The 18009-nt window shown below is 34.7% G+C and overlaps 1 protein-coding gene across 1 annotated transcript in view; it reads left to right on the top strand.

The window, feature by feature from the left end:
* The window catches only part of LOC145683567 (putative gustatory receptor 28b), a 68339-nt gene extending 64365 nt beyond the window's left edge, over positions 1–3974 (top strand). Inside the window, exons 3-4 of the mRNA XM_081754915.1 lie at positions 340–429; positions 3767–3974. Of these exons, the coding sequence (XP_081611041.1) occupies positions 340–429; positions 3767–3895 (219 nt within the window). The 3' untranslated portion in view covers positions 3896–3974. The remainder of the gene's footprint in view (positions 1–339; positions 430–3766) is intronic.
* Positions 3975–18009: the final 14035 nt, after the last annotated feature.

Below are 18009 nucleotides of genomic sequence, written 5' to 3'. Positions count from 1 at the left end.
CTATCTTTTTCAACGAAGGCTCATTACTTTTGAGTCTTACCCTGTATTATTAAGAAGGAGGTCAACATAAATTTAAGTAAGACTGTAATTTGTAACACTATCTAATTTTAAATATTGACAAATAAAATTATGTAAAAATGTAAAAATTGAAATTATAGTAATTGTATAAGTCCCCGAATTGGTATAACTCTGAAGATGAACGCAGTGAGTGCGTTTGAAGAGTCAGTGAAATAAAATAAACACGGATGGTTTATCACAGCCTTGTTTATTGAATTATAAACATTTACACGAAAATACTATAGAATATCTATAATCATTTTATATTTTGTTTCTGATTAGTTGCAGCTGTTTGCCAACGAGTTATCCCATAGAAAACTTGAGTTCACAGCCTGTGGAATATTTCCATTGGACATGACTCTTCTACACTCAGTGAGTATCTTCATATCTTCGCTTATACCTGAAAGAGTTTAATAATATTTAAAAAAAAAACATAAAGTATACCTATTTGAAAAATGATAGGAAATTTTTACCTCATAATTCAGCAATAGATGATACTAATTGAAAAAAATTTGTGTTGAGGAGCCATCTGGTAGTGAACTGGCTTAACTATTTGAAAGACTGGAATTTGATTTGTTTTATTTACTAACTAGCAGCGTTCACCCCGCTTCGCTGCGGTCACCCCGGAACGCAATAAACTTTGTTACTTAGATAATTTTTACTTTTTCGCTTTCAAGTGATATGATAAAAACCATAGAAGATTACAGTAAATGTTAACATTATATCGCCTGTCATTTATGTTAACCCGCCCCGCTTCACTGCGGTCACCCCGGAACGCAATAAACTTTGTTACTTAGATAATTTTTACTTTTTCGCTTTCAAGTGATATGGTAAAAACCATAGTAGATTGCAGTAAATGTTAACATTATATCGCCTGTCATTTATGTTAACCCGCCGAGTGACACGGTCATGCGGGTTGCATATAAATACGTTTATTTTTACCTATGATGAACTAACAAAGGATTTGTACGTTATGCACACTTGAATGGTCAATTATCTCAAGACACTGGTAATTAAAAATTAAAGTGATATGATAAAAACCATCTAGGGTCCAAATCCTAATAACCCCCCAAAAATGAAAGAAATTGGTTCAGCCGTATTAGCGTGATGAGGGAACAAAGGATTTGTGCGTTCTCTTTTATATATAAGATGTACTCAAAGACAGTAAAGAATACTGAAAATTTTGAAACAAAAAGATAGGTAATATTTGCAAAATGATATTATATGAACTAAAAATTCTTTTCAATATTTTTCGTGAAGTGTATAAATTTGGATGCTAGGTATTTACAATAAATAATACATGAATATTTGATACATATATATAAATAATTGAATATATCGATGAGTAGGGTCTATTTGAACAAAATTGATATGCAAATGCTATAATTTTTGCAAGACACAAAATTCAAGGCATCTCATAAATCAGAGGTTCATGCAAAACTTAGTTTTTGTTAATGGAACATTTGCTGGAGATTCTTTTGTTTTTGTGTAATGTGCTACAAATGCCAAAACACTTTGGACATTATCCATATCAGCCGAAACCTGAGTTTGGAAGAAAAATGGACATATCACCTTTGTCCGGATACGTATCAATATATTTTATTATGGATTAGAAAAATACTGGAACCGGGATTCTTGTGAAGAATGCAAAATTTGATCAGCATCAAAATGGTTCGATCCCATCTTCAACCACATAAATTTGAACAAATGTTCAACTAAGCCTCTCTTGTGACAAAACAATGATTTCGGACTGTGTAGCGGCTCAATTTTTAACAAAGAGGTGTCAATAAGTGTGCATAAAACACATGCTACTAATATAACCAATAGTCTATTCACAACAAAATAATAAAACAAAGGACTGGCTGCACCCGTCGTTCATCCTACTAGGTATTATTTCCATAATGGGCATAGCCCGTCGTTCATCCTACTGGCTATTGGTTCCATAAAGAGCATAGTCCATTGTTCATCCTACTGAGTATTAGTTCTATGATGGGCATAGCCCATCGTTCATCCTACTGGGTATTAGTTCCATGATAGTCATAGCCCGTCGGTCGTCCGGAAAATGTTAATTCGAATAGTTAAATTAATACGCCTAGACCGGGATGTCCCTTGTGGAAATCGGATCTCATTACAATTTCCTCCGTGTTTCTATTCTAAAACGATATGGATCGCAATCAAATCCAGTTTACATCAGAGATAGTTCAGAACTTGGAATTACAATTATGTAACACGCAATATACATTTTAAAGCGAAGCAAGGTTTTACAGCTGATGCATGTTAAGCGTAGGTGTGTGAAACATTTTTTTTTTTGTCAAGTTTTGAGTCTCAATGGACTGAGTTAATTTACTAATACCTGACTAAAGTTAAACATCTGTTGTTTGATTTGTGGAAAAATACATCCAGTATATAACATGATTACTGTTGATTGAATTTGAGAAGAGATGCTCACATGAAGTCCTGGGTTTATGTCTGGCTGAGAGTCATTCAGCTCAAAACAAAACACAGAGAAATAAGCTGGTTTCACAAGTTATGAGGCTTCGCTCTCGGACAGCTATCCGCGGCTTCGTCTCTCAGTTGGTGAGGTTAATGGCTATCACTTTTCTTGTTTCTCTTACATCCGAATCCGGTTTGGTCAATTGCGATCCTAGATGATGGTCTTTTCTTTCCACCGTAAGCAACTTCATAGTAAGATCAAAAGTCAATTAGGTGGCTGAAAAGTCAAATATAGCCGAATGTCCTGTACATCAAATACCTACGGCATTGAATTACATAAAACACTCGCTATTTTGATTCACGATCCGAGGAGAAAATTTTAAGTCTTTCCCCTAACTAATTTAAAATGACATTCCCTGAGTCTGTCTCCAGTCGGTCTAAGCCGATCAAATAAGTCGAACATCATTCCCAAAGCTTTGATACATTCTGTGATTCGGTATTCGAAAGATCAGGCATAAAAGAGTGGCCAAAAGTCATTTCCAGCTTTAAAGAAATTGATTATTCTTTGTCTTATTAACCAAAGAACAAATTTATTTAACAAGAATATCAATCAGTTAGAAGACCCTATGTTTGAGAATGTTACAAAAGGCTTTGCGAGTATTGCTGAATTTGATAATTCCTTTAGCTTACCTTATATTCCTTTCCTGAGAATTATTAGAGTGTTAAAAGCGGACAAAACTGCCTAAATTAATCTGTTTAGTTTCACTGGCTGTTTCATTGTTCTGTTTTCTTCTGTTCATAAAATTAATCCTTCGACCCGAGAGTTAAATACTCATCATCCCTGTCAGAGGCGGTAATTTTAAATCACCAAAACAGCATTTTACGCACAATGTCACAAAATTGAACAGAATGTTATGTAATAGAAAGAAAAGCGAACGGATGGCAGCACATTGCAGTCTACTTTTGAGTGATATGTATTTTCGTTCTGTGGGAAAACAAAAAAGGGCAGAATATGCATCATTTTGTCACTACTACACGGGACGTGTACTGTACGTGTACGTCGAATCGTCTCTAGAAAACGAATGAGGGCCCGTACACTTATAGGTCGAACCAGCTAGAACGACTAATAATTAAATTTTACTGAAAATCCATGGATATGATAATATTGTTAGCGAACATGCTTTTGGTAAGAATGTATTACTGCAAATAATATATCTTTTTACTTATACTTAAAAATATTGTATTTAATAAGTTAATTCTTACCTTCTTGTTTCAGATAGCTGCTTCTGTGATGACTTACGTTGTGATATTAATTCAATTTAATAGTCAAAATAAGGATATAAGACAACCAATCAGTACAACCATGATGCCATTTACCACTCTGAACTATTCTACTGCGTTCTAAAGAGTTCAAATACTGGTCAGAAAAACAGCAAGGAACAAATACGATCTAATACATTTAGTTTTTGATTCACGCTTTTTGTAACTGGAAAAATTAATAAATATTTTTTATTATTATTTTTGGTTTATGTTAATAAAATGTCTTAAAATTCCTGTTACTATTCTCAGTTACCCTTGAAATTCCTGTATGTGTATTGCTATATTACATCATAGGATTTACCATTCTTGAGAATTTGTTATTTGATATGTCTAAAGGTACAGGCCGTATTTACCCCAGAGTCAATATCGGACATTGTCCAGGGTGTCAAGATTTAATGGGTGCCAAATTTTCCCCGATCATCTTTTTTCCTTACTCCAGTTCTTGAAATTTCAGAAATTTATTATGCATGCGGATATGGATGCGAGATGAAATTTTTATAGTTATTCATATCCAAGTCTCTTATTGTCGCTGCTACCAGATAGTGATCAGTGTCACAGTCAACTCCTCTGAACGACCAAAGAACATTAACTATGCTTGATTGTCTTCTTCTATCTCCTAAAGCGTGACCAATTTGGTTATGTGCTTTTCCATTCATGAACATTGCGGTGTTGGAATTTTGTACTCTTCACGATAAGGTTTTTTTTGGACTTCTTGTTTGGATTTGGACTCTGGATTATCATGCAGATTTTCATTCCCTATAATCAGTTTTGAAAATATTCTCACGTCCTACCTTCACATTCAAGTCCGTAATAGAATTTTCATACGTGTTAGGGGTATAAGATAGAATGAGGCTTAGGGCACGGAATGAGGATATGCTTGAGTAAGACTTTAGGGCGGAAAGTACTTTAGTGTCTGTACTGTACCGAAAAAAGAGAGAGGTAGAAGAAGAAGTGAGAATGGTTGCTATACAATTTGGAATATGTCAAGTAAGTTGTTTATGTAGTTTGGAGGGATTCAAGTTGATTGTAGTTAGTTTAGATCTTGAGTCAGAATAAAGTTGTATGGTTCTAGACAGAGTAAAGTCAGAGAAAGTGGATGTTAAGACTATCCTGAAAAGTACGATGTTTTTGAATAGGAGTAGTGAACAGAAATGTTATAAGTTGTAAAGGAGAAATTCATAAGATATTAATAAAAGGCATTGATATTGCAAGATTGATTAAAGCAAGAGTTTACCTAAACTGATTTTAAAAAGAGTAACAATTACACATGCTTCGGATATCATCTTTCTCCTTATGCATCTGGTCGATCTGAACTTTACTTCTGCAGTTAAACTTACTTGGTTTATCAAACTTCATAGCAATTCTCGTCAGCCGATTCCCAAAAGTTATAAGAATGAAACAGGTCCGTCTCAAGCAGAACTGCGCCAATGTTAACATGTCAAAAATGTCATGGGTTACTGCTACTAAGTTACTTATGCAGTTTTATCTACTTTTAATGTTAGGCTTATTTTTAGGCCATCAACACCTAAACTTTATCCCATATAAATAATATGTACCAAATAATTTTAACACCAATTAACAAATATCAGAGTGCGCTTTAATACCTCCGACATGAACTGAGATAAATTACAATACATACATAAATTTTAAATATAAGAACCAATACTTATTATAATGCTGCAAAATCTATCAAAAACATAATATAATATAGAATAGTTTATATAATTCTATTTCTTCTTTTAACAATAAAATTTTATATTGTCATGAGCTGGCACCTATTACTGCAATACATGTATGGTATAGCGGGAATTAATGAAATACCCGTTCTACTTCTTCGTAAAAGTTATCTTATATATTGCCATCTTTATCTCCTGTTTGGGCATGTACTTTTAAAACAATAATGCCACACCACCGACCCTTAAGAGTAATAAAAGAAAATATATCGTTAATAAATTCATCCGTTTAATTGATTATATTATTCGTTTGTGAACAAACAACCCTATTCCTAGTTGACGATTTTCATTTTATTCTCCATAAAAGAAAAAGTTTCAGGTTGATAAAAGACTTAAAGGGGTTCTTGTCTGATATACCTGGTATTAACTCGGTAAGTGAAAGTAGCGGGAATCGATTTGAGAACTTTTGAGCTGGTATTGATGACGACCGTGTATAAAAAATAAGCTAATACGCCAGCATATCGTTTATGGGTGGATCTTAGTAGTTACACTCTAATTGATATTTTTTAATTTAAAATGACAAAATTTAAAATTAGGGAGGAAGAGAAGGTCAAAGGGAATACCTGTGATACTAGCAAAATTCCAATGAATAATAATAATAGCAAAACTTAATATGGCATCCACGTGTAGTTAGGGAATCCCGACATGATTTGAATTTGAATACAGACACAGTATTAAATTTTATCAAATTTGACGAATCTGGAAAGACGCCGAACTGTAAGCAATAATCTTTAATTTATGCATTAATATTTTAACAAAAGACGAAACCACATAAAATTTATTTTACCCTATTTGTGTTCGTTTTAATTATTAAGTTCACCTTCAACCTAAAATGGGTACATGTGTTATGTGGAATATTCTGTATCTATTTCCTCTGTCTGATAGCAAGGAGAGTGACTTTTTCTTCCTTAAGAAAAGAAAACGTCAAGCGAAGATTTCTGTGAGCAGTCTCGCTGTATATTGTAAGGTTCCATACCCTAACGTGTAAGCAATCTCTATACACACACGCTTAATTCACAACCATGTGCTATGCTGTACAAACATAGTCACCAACAGACAATGGAAGGAGAGGACACGAAGTTCTTTCGGAAGGAAACTGAAGATAGAGACTCTCTCCTCACGTACCGCCCTTTCAGAGGACACCCAAGTGGACAGGAGCATCAGTCTACCGCTGATCATTAACTTACTAACACCTCTCTCCTGGGACCACATTGAGCTATGGAGATTCCCTCTAAACCTTATCTTTGGAGGCAGATATCTTATAACCACCTCTCTCCTGGGGCTGCAGTGAACTACGGAGAAATCCTATAATTGTCTCCTGAGGTCACAGTAAACAAAGGAGACTACTTACAACCACCCAGCCCTCAGTTGAGGAGAGAGAGAACCAGAGGGAGTTTGGAGAATTCAACGTGAGAGCCATGCTATGACGCTTGAATCTTGAATCTTTTAACGAAATACAACAGCATGAAATATTAAGAAATTAAACAGAAAGAATAGTATTTTCAAAGACAGGCAAGAAAGATTAAACAATTAAACAAGACGTTATTGCGTTAGAGGTGCCATTTTCATATGATTTCCATTTAATGGTAAAAGACTGTTTAGAGTGTTGTATAGGACATACTGATTGCTCACACGTAAGGAGAGCATTCACATTACTGATAAAAACAATTATTTGCATTGTAGAACATTTGCACTGAAAAACGGGAATTTTGATTTTCTGAAATGATTTTATGCTGCTTCAAGTTGGCAACATTGACGAGATTAAAGACAAAGTTTCTTCTTTCTCTTTTTCCAATCTCGAAATTGCTAGTTCTTTATCGTCAAAACAAGCACATGTGTGTTGTAATTGAATGCTCCCTTAGGCCTGCCATTTACTGAGACTCTTTTACACTTTTCTGTGAGTAAGGTGCTGTCACCTAAGGAGAAATAGTAGAACTAACTCTTACCTTGCATCCACTAAACAATTTCATCATCTCCAGGGTTAATACAACCTTTAATAAGGGGTACACTTTCATGACATCCCCAGGGATGTCATTAGCATTTTGCAACAGAGTATTTTATGACATTCATATGGATGTCGCTGGTACGCAAGAGGTTAATTCTGTTTAATTGTCGAAAAAATGAAGTGAAGGCAAAACGTTTTGTTTTTCAAATTCCGCTACACTCCAATATATATAAAAATAATCCTGAATAATCACATATGATATGTAATGTTATTCGACCAAGTAATTTATGAAAACGATGAGAAATAATTATGAAGAGATATTGAGAAATGTATAAAATTGAGACATTTTATTTTAATTATATTTTTCTATTTCTAATACTCTCTCATTCGTTTTCTTTTCAACTCAGCTTATTCTCTCCATTCTACTCTATACACATAATTTCGAAGGCTTCTAGTATTTTTTTCTTCTCTATAGCGGAATGTCCATGTTTCAACCTCATATAGGGAAATCGATAAAGTTCAGAATTTGATAACATCCTATGGTGAATGTATCGTTAATACTTTTAATTTAGAGCCGACTTTCAAGGAAACCTCTACAGAGACGAATAATAGTAAATTAAGAAGTTAAATTTTACAAGCACAAAATTGATGTAGAAATACCCAGGGTCACCAATGTAGAATTTAGATCAGGGGGTTTTCTCGCTTCCTCGCAGTTTTTCATTTTATCGCTCACTCTCATTACTCGTCCATTTCCTTTAGAAAAAAGGAAATAACCCGCGGACATTAAACTAGAAATTTCACTTCATTTTATGCTCGTGTATTTTCTGAATGATTGTGATAATAGTTATACAAATATATGCATATCAAAGTAATATTTCACACCTTTTTCATCAATGTGTACTATGGGCATTTTGTCTCTATCTACTCGGCTATATTAAACTCAATCTGTATTCTAAAATTACGTTAAAAATCTTAGTTGTCAACCTGAGAAGCATTTTCTACTAATAGAGCACTTTGAGTAGACCCAGATTGGTTACATTAGCTCATCTAAAACATGCTATAATGTATAATGTATTCCGCCACTCTTTTGAGTACGCGAAACAGAATTTTTTGTGTGAATAAGAAACACAATTCAAATGGGTGGTTAACAAATATTTTTGTCTCATTTCTACTGTATCTAGGTGTATGTTTGTGTAGTAAATGTATGTTATGTCAGTGTCAAGTGTTTGACAATTTTCAGGCTAAAAGAAGATAGGTTAAGTGGATCATACCTAACGTAGATGATGATGTCAACTAAATATCTGAAAGTCTACTAATTGAGTGGAACTGTCTTTGTTATACACAATATCAGTCTATCAAGATAACGTTGTTAAATATTTAATTCTCAACTTGAAGATTTTAACCAGCATAATAGCTCTTCAACAACTATTCCAGTGACCTCAATCCTCACAGCGATTCTAACTGAATTAACTCAAATCAAGATTGACTCTCATAAAATAAACTGAAACATCTATACAATAAAAGGTGCTTACACTACAGCTTGTGACTCCCAAAACTCACAAGGAAGGGTCACGCAGTGGCTCCGCTGAGATCCGAACGAGACAATTGTGTTTGCATTTTAAATGTTATAACTAGATGAATCCCAAAGTTATACGTGCCACCGGGAGGAATATCGTGAGTTACAACATATTTTGTAATGTAAGAACTACAAAAAAATTACATGGCAGAATAGTTTGAACCGAGTCATTTGTTCGGAAACGGTTGGGTAAGTGGAAAACTCGACCAACACGTATCCCATCATTTTCAACGACAAACTTTTTGGGGTAAAAAAACTTTGTCCCAGGGTCCCCCGCAGGGTACCAGACGGGGTCCAACTCAAAATTTTCAAATGGCAAGGGGGGTTAAGTGGCACATCATTTGAAAGCTGTTGTAAAATGAAAGAAAATGCAGCAAGTCTCGACTCTCTACAACAATCCTGTGCAAAATGGCGACGGGTCAAAATGTAAGCAAAAACTTAATTGAAAAGTCCATGGTCATCCCTATAAATCGGAAATGGTGAGACAAATATGAAAATAGGAAGGAAGTCTGGCATTATTTTCAAAGTACAACAATTTAAGTGAAAACGTCTTGTCCCAAGGTGCCCACAGGGTCCCAGGTGGGGTCCAACTAAAAAGTTCCAAATGGCAAGAGAGGTTAAGAAGCTCATCGTTTGCAAGATCTTGTTAAATGAAAGTAGATGGAGCAAGTCTTGACTTTCTACGACAACCCTGTCCAAAATTGTGGCGGGTCAAAATGTAAATAGAAGCTTAATTGAAAAATTATGGCCACCTTGAATCCAAGATGGCCGCTTAAAACCTATGTCATTCATAACAGTACAAATCTAAATCTCTATTTTTCTCTATTATGTATTTAGAAATACTAGGAAGACTAAAGAACAATTGAATTTCGATTCACTTCAATTATTATTTCATTCGGTAACAACACATATATGGTTTCTTCTTAATGCACGTTCGTCACGGTTCTCTCGACATTATTTACTTGAATATAACGAATATGCGATGAACACACAACTATGACTTCCTACTCATAGTGAAAAAAAATACCTTCGGGTATTTTTCTAATTTTTTCATACGTAGTTCATACAGAAAGAACTTGCTGCACCAGTAGGTTGGGGGCTCTATTGTAACGTATTCGTGATGGTTACATTTGTATGTCATTCGTTGGTTTGATCTCAATACTTCAAGCAATACCAAATATACAAAAAAAAAAAAAAAAAAAAACATTTGCAAGATTGGCAAGTAGTACCAAACATATGTAAGTCATTTCAGTACATCGAACTGCGTCAAACTTTGTTGGTTTTGTCACAGTATTCCAAGAAATAACATGCTTATATACAAAATCATTTTTCACGTTGGCAACCATATTGGATTACAGATTATTCTCTTTGATATTTTGTGGACTATTAACCATAAACGTTCGCTTCCCCAACACCAGTGGTGTGAGCTGGATATGCGTTCGATACATAGTGCGGCATTTTGAACTCAAGATGTCGCGTTTTTGAACATTTTGCATATTTTAGTTACTTACTAATTAACATTAATCCCAAATTTGTTTTCCTAGCTTCAGCAGTTTGGTATGCTTATCCTTTCGATATATGTTTTAAGCGGTCATCTTGGATTGTTTTCCAATTTGTTCACATTTTGACCCGCCGCAATTTTGGACAGGGTTGTCGTAGAAAGTCGAGACGTGCTCCATCTTCTTTCACTTAACAAGAGGTGGGAGACCCGGGTTCGATTCCCGGCGGGAGCTCATGTGGTTCGGATTCCACGTTAATCATTAGGTCCACGTCTCATATAGCCTCGCTGCTGAACGGGACGTTAAACTCAGAATCAACTCAACTCACTTAACAAGAGCTTTCAAACGATATTCTACCTCTCTTGCCATTTGAATTTTTTTAGTTGGACCCCACCTGGGACCATGTGGGGATCCTGGGACAAGACCTTTTCACTTAAATCGTTGTACTTTGAAAATAATACCACACATCCTTTCCTGTTTTCACATTTGTCTCACCATTTCCGATTTATGGGAGTGACCATGGACTTTTCAATTAAGTTTTTGTTTACATTTTGACCCGTCGCCATTTTGCACAGGGTTGTTGTAGAGAGTCGAGACTTGCTGCATTTTCTTTCATTTTACAACAGCTTTCAAATGATGTGCCACTTAAGCCCCCTTGCCATTTGAAATTTTTGAGTTGGACCCCATCTGGGACCCTGCGGGGGACCCTAGGACAAAGTTTTTTTTAAAAAAAGTTTGTCGTTGAAAATGATGGGATACGTGTTGGCCGAGTTTTCCACTTACCCAACCGTTTCCGAACAAATGACTCGGTTCAAACTATTCTGCCAGGTAATTTTTTTGTAGTTCTTATATTACAAAATATGTTGTAAGTCGCGATATTTCGCCCGGTGGCACGTATAACTTTTGGATTCATCTAGTTATAGCATTTCAAATGCAAACACAATTGTCTCGTTCTGATCTCAGCGAAGCCACTGCGTGACCCTTCCTTGTCAGATTGAAATCACTACACGTGCGTAAGAGATTTCTCTCAAGAACTCTTAATTAACCAACACTTCCTAAAGATTGATATTCGTGTCAACATTCAGAATTTTACATAACTTACATCACGCTGTCCGATGCAATGGACTTTTGTCAATTAACAAAAATTATAAAATGCTTATATTAACAGAAAATCATGAGACAACTTACAGCATTAACAATATTCACAGACTGTGGTATTATGAAACTGAAATACCAAAACAAAAAACAGAAACAAACTTTGATAATCTTCCAAACTAAAATTAACATACGCAATATTTCCAATAATTAGACAAAAATATTAAGACTCCTTCACATAATAAAAACATTCATAGTAGGTATGTATAAGATACAACATACAACATAATATAATGAGTTTAGAATGAGTTATCCTCTCTGAACATATTTCAGATTTATTATTATTGCTGTAAGAGTGTTCAAAGTATCACGGTCATTCACTCCTTTTTTTAAAACATAGTATTTTTAAGAGCATATGCAAATGTCAATATTTCTTCATAAATTTCCGTTCTTTACTTCAATCAAATATATTAGGGTAATACTGGAAGTTCGATAATAAGGGCAGAACTAAGGTTTTCAGAGTATTACTCATACCTGAAGTAATCGGAATTTGTTAGTTGATAACATTGTATACACCAGTTAAAAGCTGGATACAAATTTGCATGACAGTTGTTCTGTTATTTTGTGTTATTTTAAGAAACAAAGGTGAGTAATTGTCGTTATTCGATTAGCACATTTTGTTGTTTGTAAATTTCAGTATCATGGATATAAGGAATTCATGCACTATAGTCTTTTGAATACAAAACTCAGCTCATCTATGGTGACCTACAGACATTGAATTATCACTACACAGGAAAGGATGGAACTGCCAGATTACATGCTAACTGTCATGTTGCAAATTACTAAATATTGTCATTACGTATATAATGTGAAAATGTTCATTTTGTACAAAATGAGCCGTTATAATAAACATCCACTGAACAATTATCAGATAAACAATGAAACATTTTCATATTATACATACCTTTTTCATCATAAAATAGAATATTTTGAAAAATATTGTAAGCGCAAAAATCACATTTTACTTCAAAGTAAGGTCTGTCTGACATCAAATAATTGGCTACAACCAACTGAGAAATCTCCCTTAAGACTATTGAAAGAATTCACACTACAAATTTGTGCCAAGTATTCAAATCCGTGATCACAATGGTTGACCTTTAACTAAAGTTGAGTTTTCCCACATTTCATCGCAAGCGTGGTCAAAAGCGGCAAATACGACAAATAATTGGTTCCGCGCTCGGCCTTTCTAATCTTATTGCAACAGCAAATGACGTTTACTTTGGAAATAAACTGAAACATATGAGCAAGAACTATATCATATATCATATCATATACATTGAAATTTATCACAATTTGTTTTGATGTCTAACATTGTAATTTTCAAGTAGCTAAGAATATTACAGTGCAGTTTGTGTATTTCTTTTAAATGCTTTCAAGTATTTTATAGTGTTATTGTACGGCTTAAATTTGTTAAGTATTTAATACCATTTCATTCATTTTTATATTTTGCTCTTAGTTTCTCATGAATAATTTAAGTACCAGTGAGAGACACCTGCTCATTTTATCCATAATGCCTGCCCATATTACACATACATTTTGCTAAATATGGGCATTTGTAATAATGTTAGTATTTTTAATTTTCTCGACAACCGTTCAAATATTTTGAAAGCAAATATATGAGAGTAAACACAAGGTATCAGTCTACATTGCTGTAATGTTTCTTGTCAAATTACATTTTAATATCTATGAGAAATTTTAACATTTTTCTTTTTCTGCCCATATTACCCACAAATAACCCTACTAAAATTTACTACTTATGTTGGTGAGTGTATTGTCTTTTAAAAAGAGGGTGGTGAAATATTCTTTTCATCAAGATTGTCCTTTCTCAAATAATATTTACTTTTGAATTAAGTGTTAAAACAGTCTATAACTGAATCTCTCTTCGTAAAGAACTGGAGCAATTTCTGTTAAATTACGTTCTAATTACGCAGAAATATTTCCATCATTGTACTTCTATAACTAAAACACTTAATCGATCAAATAAACATTAAAAAAAGTATGAAAAGTTGTTTTGATTAGACAATTTATTGTTAACAACTTTATACATTATTTTCTGTACATATTTGCATGTTAATTTTATTATCGCAGTGGAAAATACAGTTTGTTTTGTGTTTATGAAATCCACTTCTGTTTGTTTCTTTCTTACAGAGAGTTTAATCAAAATCCTTGTGTTTGTGGTTTTATTTGAACCTGTTTCAGAAATGAGAAATCGCTGTCTTTATTGTGTATTAAATCCTACCTCTCGCGTTTTGAAATATACTAAACTGGGTTTGATTCTGATTCTATCACAAGATATAAAATTTACAAACTTTTTCTCTATTTTCAAGATTATCATCGGTATATCGTATTTTCTTTTCCAATGTTTTCCTATTGTATTCTTCTCGTATACTTTGTTAGCTTTTTTCTCTGGTAAATATACGAACGTAAATGAATTAACAGCTTCTAAAATATTTCAATATTTGATTGATGCTGGTCCAAAGATTTTTTCCCATTTTGCATCTCTAAGTTTTGCTTTCAGGTCATATCGTGAAATACCTATTCTCTTTCAGGACTTGTATTCACTTGGAAACTATTTTGTTCTTCATGATAAACCATTCTTGAAAATCAGAAGGTGTTTTATAATTTCAACAGGCGGCATTTTCCTGGTATATTGGGTCACTTTGATAGCACATGCTTTGTTTTCTATCGCAACTTCAGACTTATACCTTCTAATTGCTTTACAAAATATTGCTTTTTTCTTGAATTATGCTTATCTCGTTATAATATTTGAAACTTTTATTCATATTTGTTGGACATTTCATGAATTATTTCTATCAATAAATCGCGAGATAGCTTCCATGGAATTTAATGTTCAGTTGATAGAACTCAAACTCTTGACGTTAGCAAAGGAGTATTTTATTTGTGAAAGAATACGAGTATTGCGAAAAGTTCACTTCAAACTGAGAAAATCATGTTCAAAGTTTATGTCCTTGTATGAAACTCCCATTTTGATTCAAGCAATGGAGATTTTGCTTACAATATTTTTCCAATGTTACTATCTAATGTTAGCTCTTCATCTTGAATTTAAGTATGCAGAGTTTATTATAATACCACCTATAGTTGTATTTCTGAATGGAATACGTGCTTATCTTCTTGGACTGTTACCGTCCGTAACATCAGATCAGGTAAGAGGAAGTTGCTGTAATTTTTTTCGTAACGTTATTAGTACATTAACCAAGAATGTATTCGCCGTTGCTGTTTACGATCTCCTCCCACCTCTCGACCAATTCGTTGATTCCGTTCTGCCAAAAGTCACCAGGCCTGGTGTCGAAGAAAGTTGTTCAGACAGTTTTTCCGGTCTTCTTCGTCGTTGAAAGTAATGCCCATCATTTGGTTCAAAGCGAAGCGGAACAGGTGATAGGTTGGCTCCAAACCGGGAGAGTATGGCGGATGCTAAAGAACCTCCCACTCGAGATCTTGGGGTACGGCTTTGACGACTTGTGTAACATGGGGCTTGGCATTGTCGTGAAGGAGAATGGTTTGGTTTTATCGATTGGATCTTTTCAGCTGGCAATATCAAATTCCTTGAGCGTACTCTTCCTACAAATCATCTCACAATGCAACATACCCTGCCAGTCCCACCAAGCGCAGATCATGGTATTTTTTGGGTGAAGGTTTTGCTTGACTCTCGGCTTCGGCGTATCACCTGAAACCATCCACTTTTTTCTTTGTATCACATTAATGTATAGGTACAATTTCCCACCTCCCTATACAATGCAGTACAAAAAACGTTCCTTGTGTGCACATGTTGCTCGGTGACGGCCAAGATGTTGAGAAACAATTTGAAGGCGATTCTCTTTGTTGTTCTTGGTCAGCTCGTGGGGCACCCAGGCTCCCGAAAAGATTAAACATTGATTAGCACAGTTTTGTAGAACAGGTAGAGTGTTCTTTGAAATAAATATCAACACTTCTTCAAACAGCAAACAAATCGTAGTACAAAAGAAAACACAAAACACTACAAATATATTCCTCAAGCCAATAGTTTGAAAATAAGTCAACTACTTACTGGCAATAGTTAATAGTTTCTTTACAGATTATAAATGTTTCAACTAGTAAATGGAAATTTAACATTTAACATTTGACATTTGAAAAGAAGAAAAACTAAAATTAAAGAATATAAGAAACAAATTTACATAGTAAAAGCTCGTGGTGTTAATTCAATGTAATTTTAACGTAAGTCAGTGTTTCCATCAGCTGACTAAAACATTAGATATTAACACAGCCTCTGTGTTACAATTTGATACAGAGACCTATGTTACAGAACTAGGTGTATGAACGAAAGGAACGCAAAAATAGGACAATCGCGACAATGATTTTTCTATATACGTATACCATGTGTTCTTAATAACATTCCAGCTAGCACAATGTACAGAAGCTTTTAATATTCTAATAATAATAAAAGCATTATTCGTTAGTAGTCAGGAAACCCTTTTAATTTCCAGGAACAGAGGCATAACAAAAGTATCACAGGTACCTTAAAAGTTTGTGTAGTTTGTGTATCAGATATGTAGATCGACATTATAGTTTGAAGCGAGTATTGAGCTCTGAGTGGTCTTGAAATTTGTGTGTTAGAAGTTATGAGCCGGAGCTCTTCCCTTAAATGTCAATTGTGGTTAGTTTTGCCTGCTAGCATATGTTTGTTGTGGGCTACAATGGTCGGACGTCCTTCTTTTTCCACTATCTGGCAGAACTGCTGGGATCCTGGCATTTTGTGGACTTGTCTGAGCTATGAAAGCTGGTTCTAATTGCTGCTATGTCCAGGTCGGCTTTGTGTCAAAATCTGTCTGATTGGAGATGTCCCACTTCACTGAGATGGGATAGATCTAAATTCTCGTGGATCTAGTCAATCTGTGAGTCCTGTGAATGTTCTTCTAATGTGTGTCCAACGCTGGATGATCTAGAAACAACTTTGGTAACAACTACATATTCCCATGCCGTGTAAGCGTAGAGGAGAAGAGATCGAGTGCATAGTCCGTACACTTCTATCTTGTTTTATGGAATAGTTGATTAGTGAGAAATATGAACAGCAGTGTCTTAAGACACATTTTGACTGTTGCTGCGATTCCAGTGATGTGTGGCGCCAAGATACCCTTGGGATCGAGAAGGATACCCAAGTATTCGGCTTCGGACTATGTATCACGTAACGTTGGATACTGGTTTCGTTTCAAGTGTTTGTCGAAGCTCTCCAGCTGTCTTTGTTGGGCTACTTTGTTGTGATTTTTAGCAATTATTTTAACATAAATGCCGCCATCTGTTTTAGATATCCCTTCAATTGTTCTAGGTTTGTTTTCAACCCATAAAGACTCATCCAAAAGGTGCTAAGCCATTTAACACTGCGTTTAATTACTTTGGTAGTCAGTTTCCGATGCTCTCTTTTAATTCAGGAAGAGTGGTTGCCTAACCACAACACTAAAACCTACGACGATCCTATTTCTCATCGAATAAATTTTGGTCCTTGTTACCACTTACAAATACATTGTCTCACTTTATTTCCCATTATAACAGTCATTTTCATTTAATTAAAAATATTTTTAAATGTAGTTTCTGACAACTGTGCATAGAACAACTCAGTGTTAGTAATATCACACATTACAACTTACTATGTCAAGTAGTTTACTTAACCACTACCATCTTAACAATTTACTCGAAATTTGCATGGAGGTGAAGTAATGCCAGATATGTGTCAGCATACAACAGAAAACCATTGTGTTTAATAAAAGAGCCATTCCTTTACTGCTTATGTTGTATTGTTTCTTTTTAGTCTGAAATCTTCTGCACTGGTCTGTTTGCGCCAATGAGATATTTAGGACATATTTCATATAATATAGTGTTGGTACGATTTCGTCTACCATTGGAAATTACTAGAAGTTCTTTCGTTTCAATAAAAGGTCACTGTTAGCTCACCACTTGCTTGTGGACTCGTAGTCTGTAGGGTTTGTCCATAAGGTCTGGGTCTGGTAAACGGAATTTATTGATCCGATGAGTACATATTGTTAAAATTCTTCAAAATAATCTCCCTTGGTGTCGATACACCACTACCAATGCGATTCCCACGTTGTAAAGGCTTCCTGGAAGCTGCTGTAACCTCTTTCAGAGACTGTGACAGCCCCTTGGATGACGGGTAGATCGTCGAAGCAGTTCTTCTCTTGAGCTTTGGGAACAGTCTGGTGAGCTTACATCGGGGCTGTATAGTATCTGTGACCAGGTTTCAACCCCTATCCAATGAAGACAGGCGGTCACAACAAAGACTGT

This window comes from Thermobia domestica, chromosome 4, assembly GCF_964235325.1.
Source record: "Thermobia domestica chromosome 4, izTheDome1.hap1.1, whole genome shotgun sequence".
Lineage (NCBI taxonomy): Eukaryota > Metazoa > Arthropoda > Insecta > Zygentoma > Lepismatidae > Thermobia > Thermobia domestica.
This window is presented reverse-complemented; position numbering and strand designations above follow the sequence as displayed.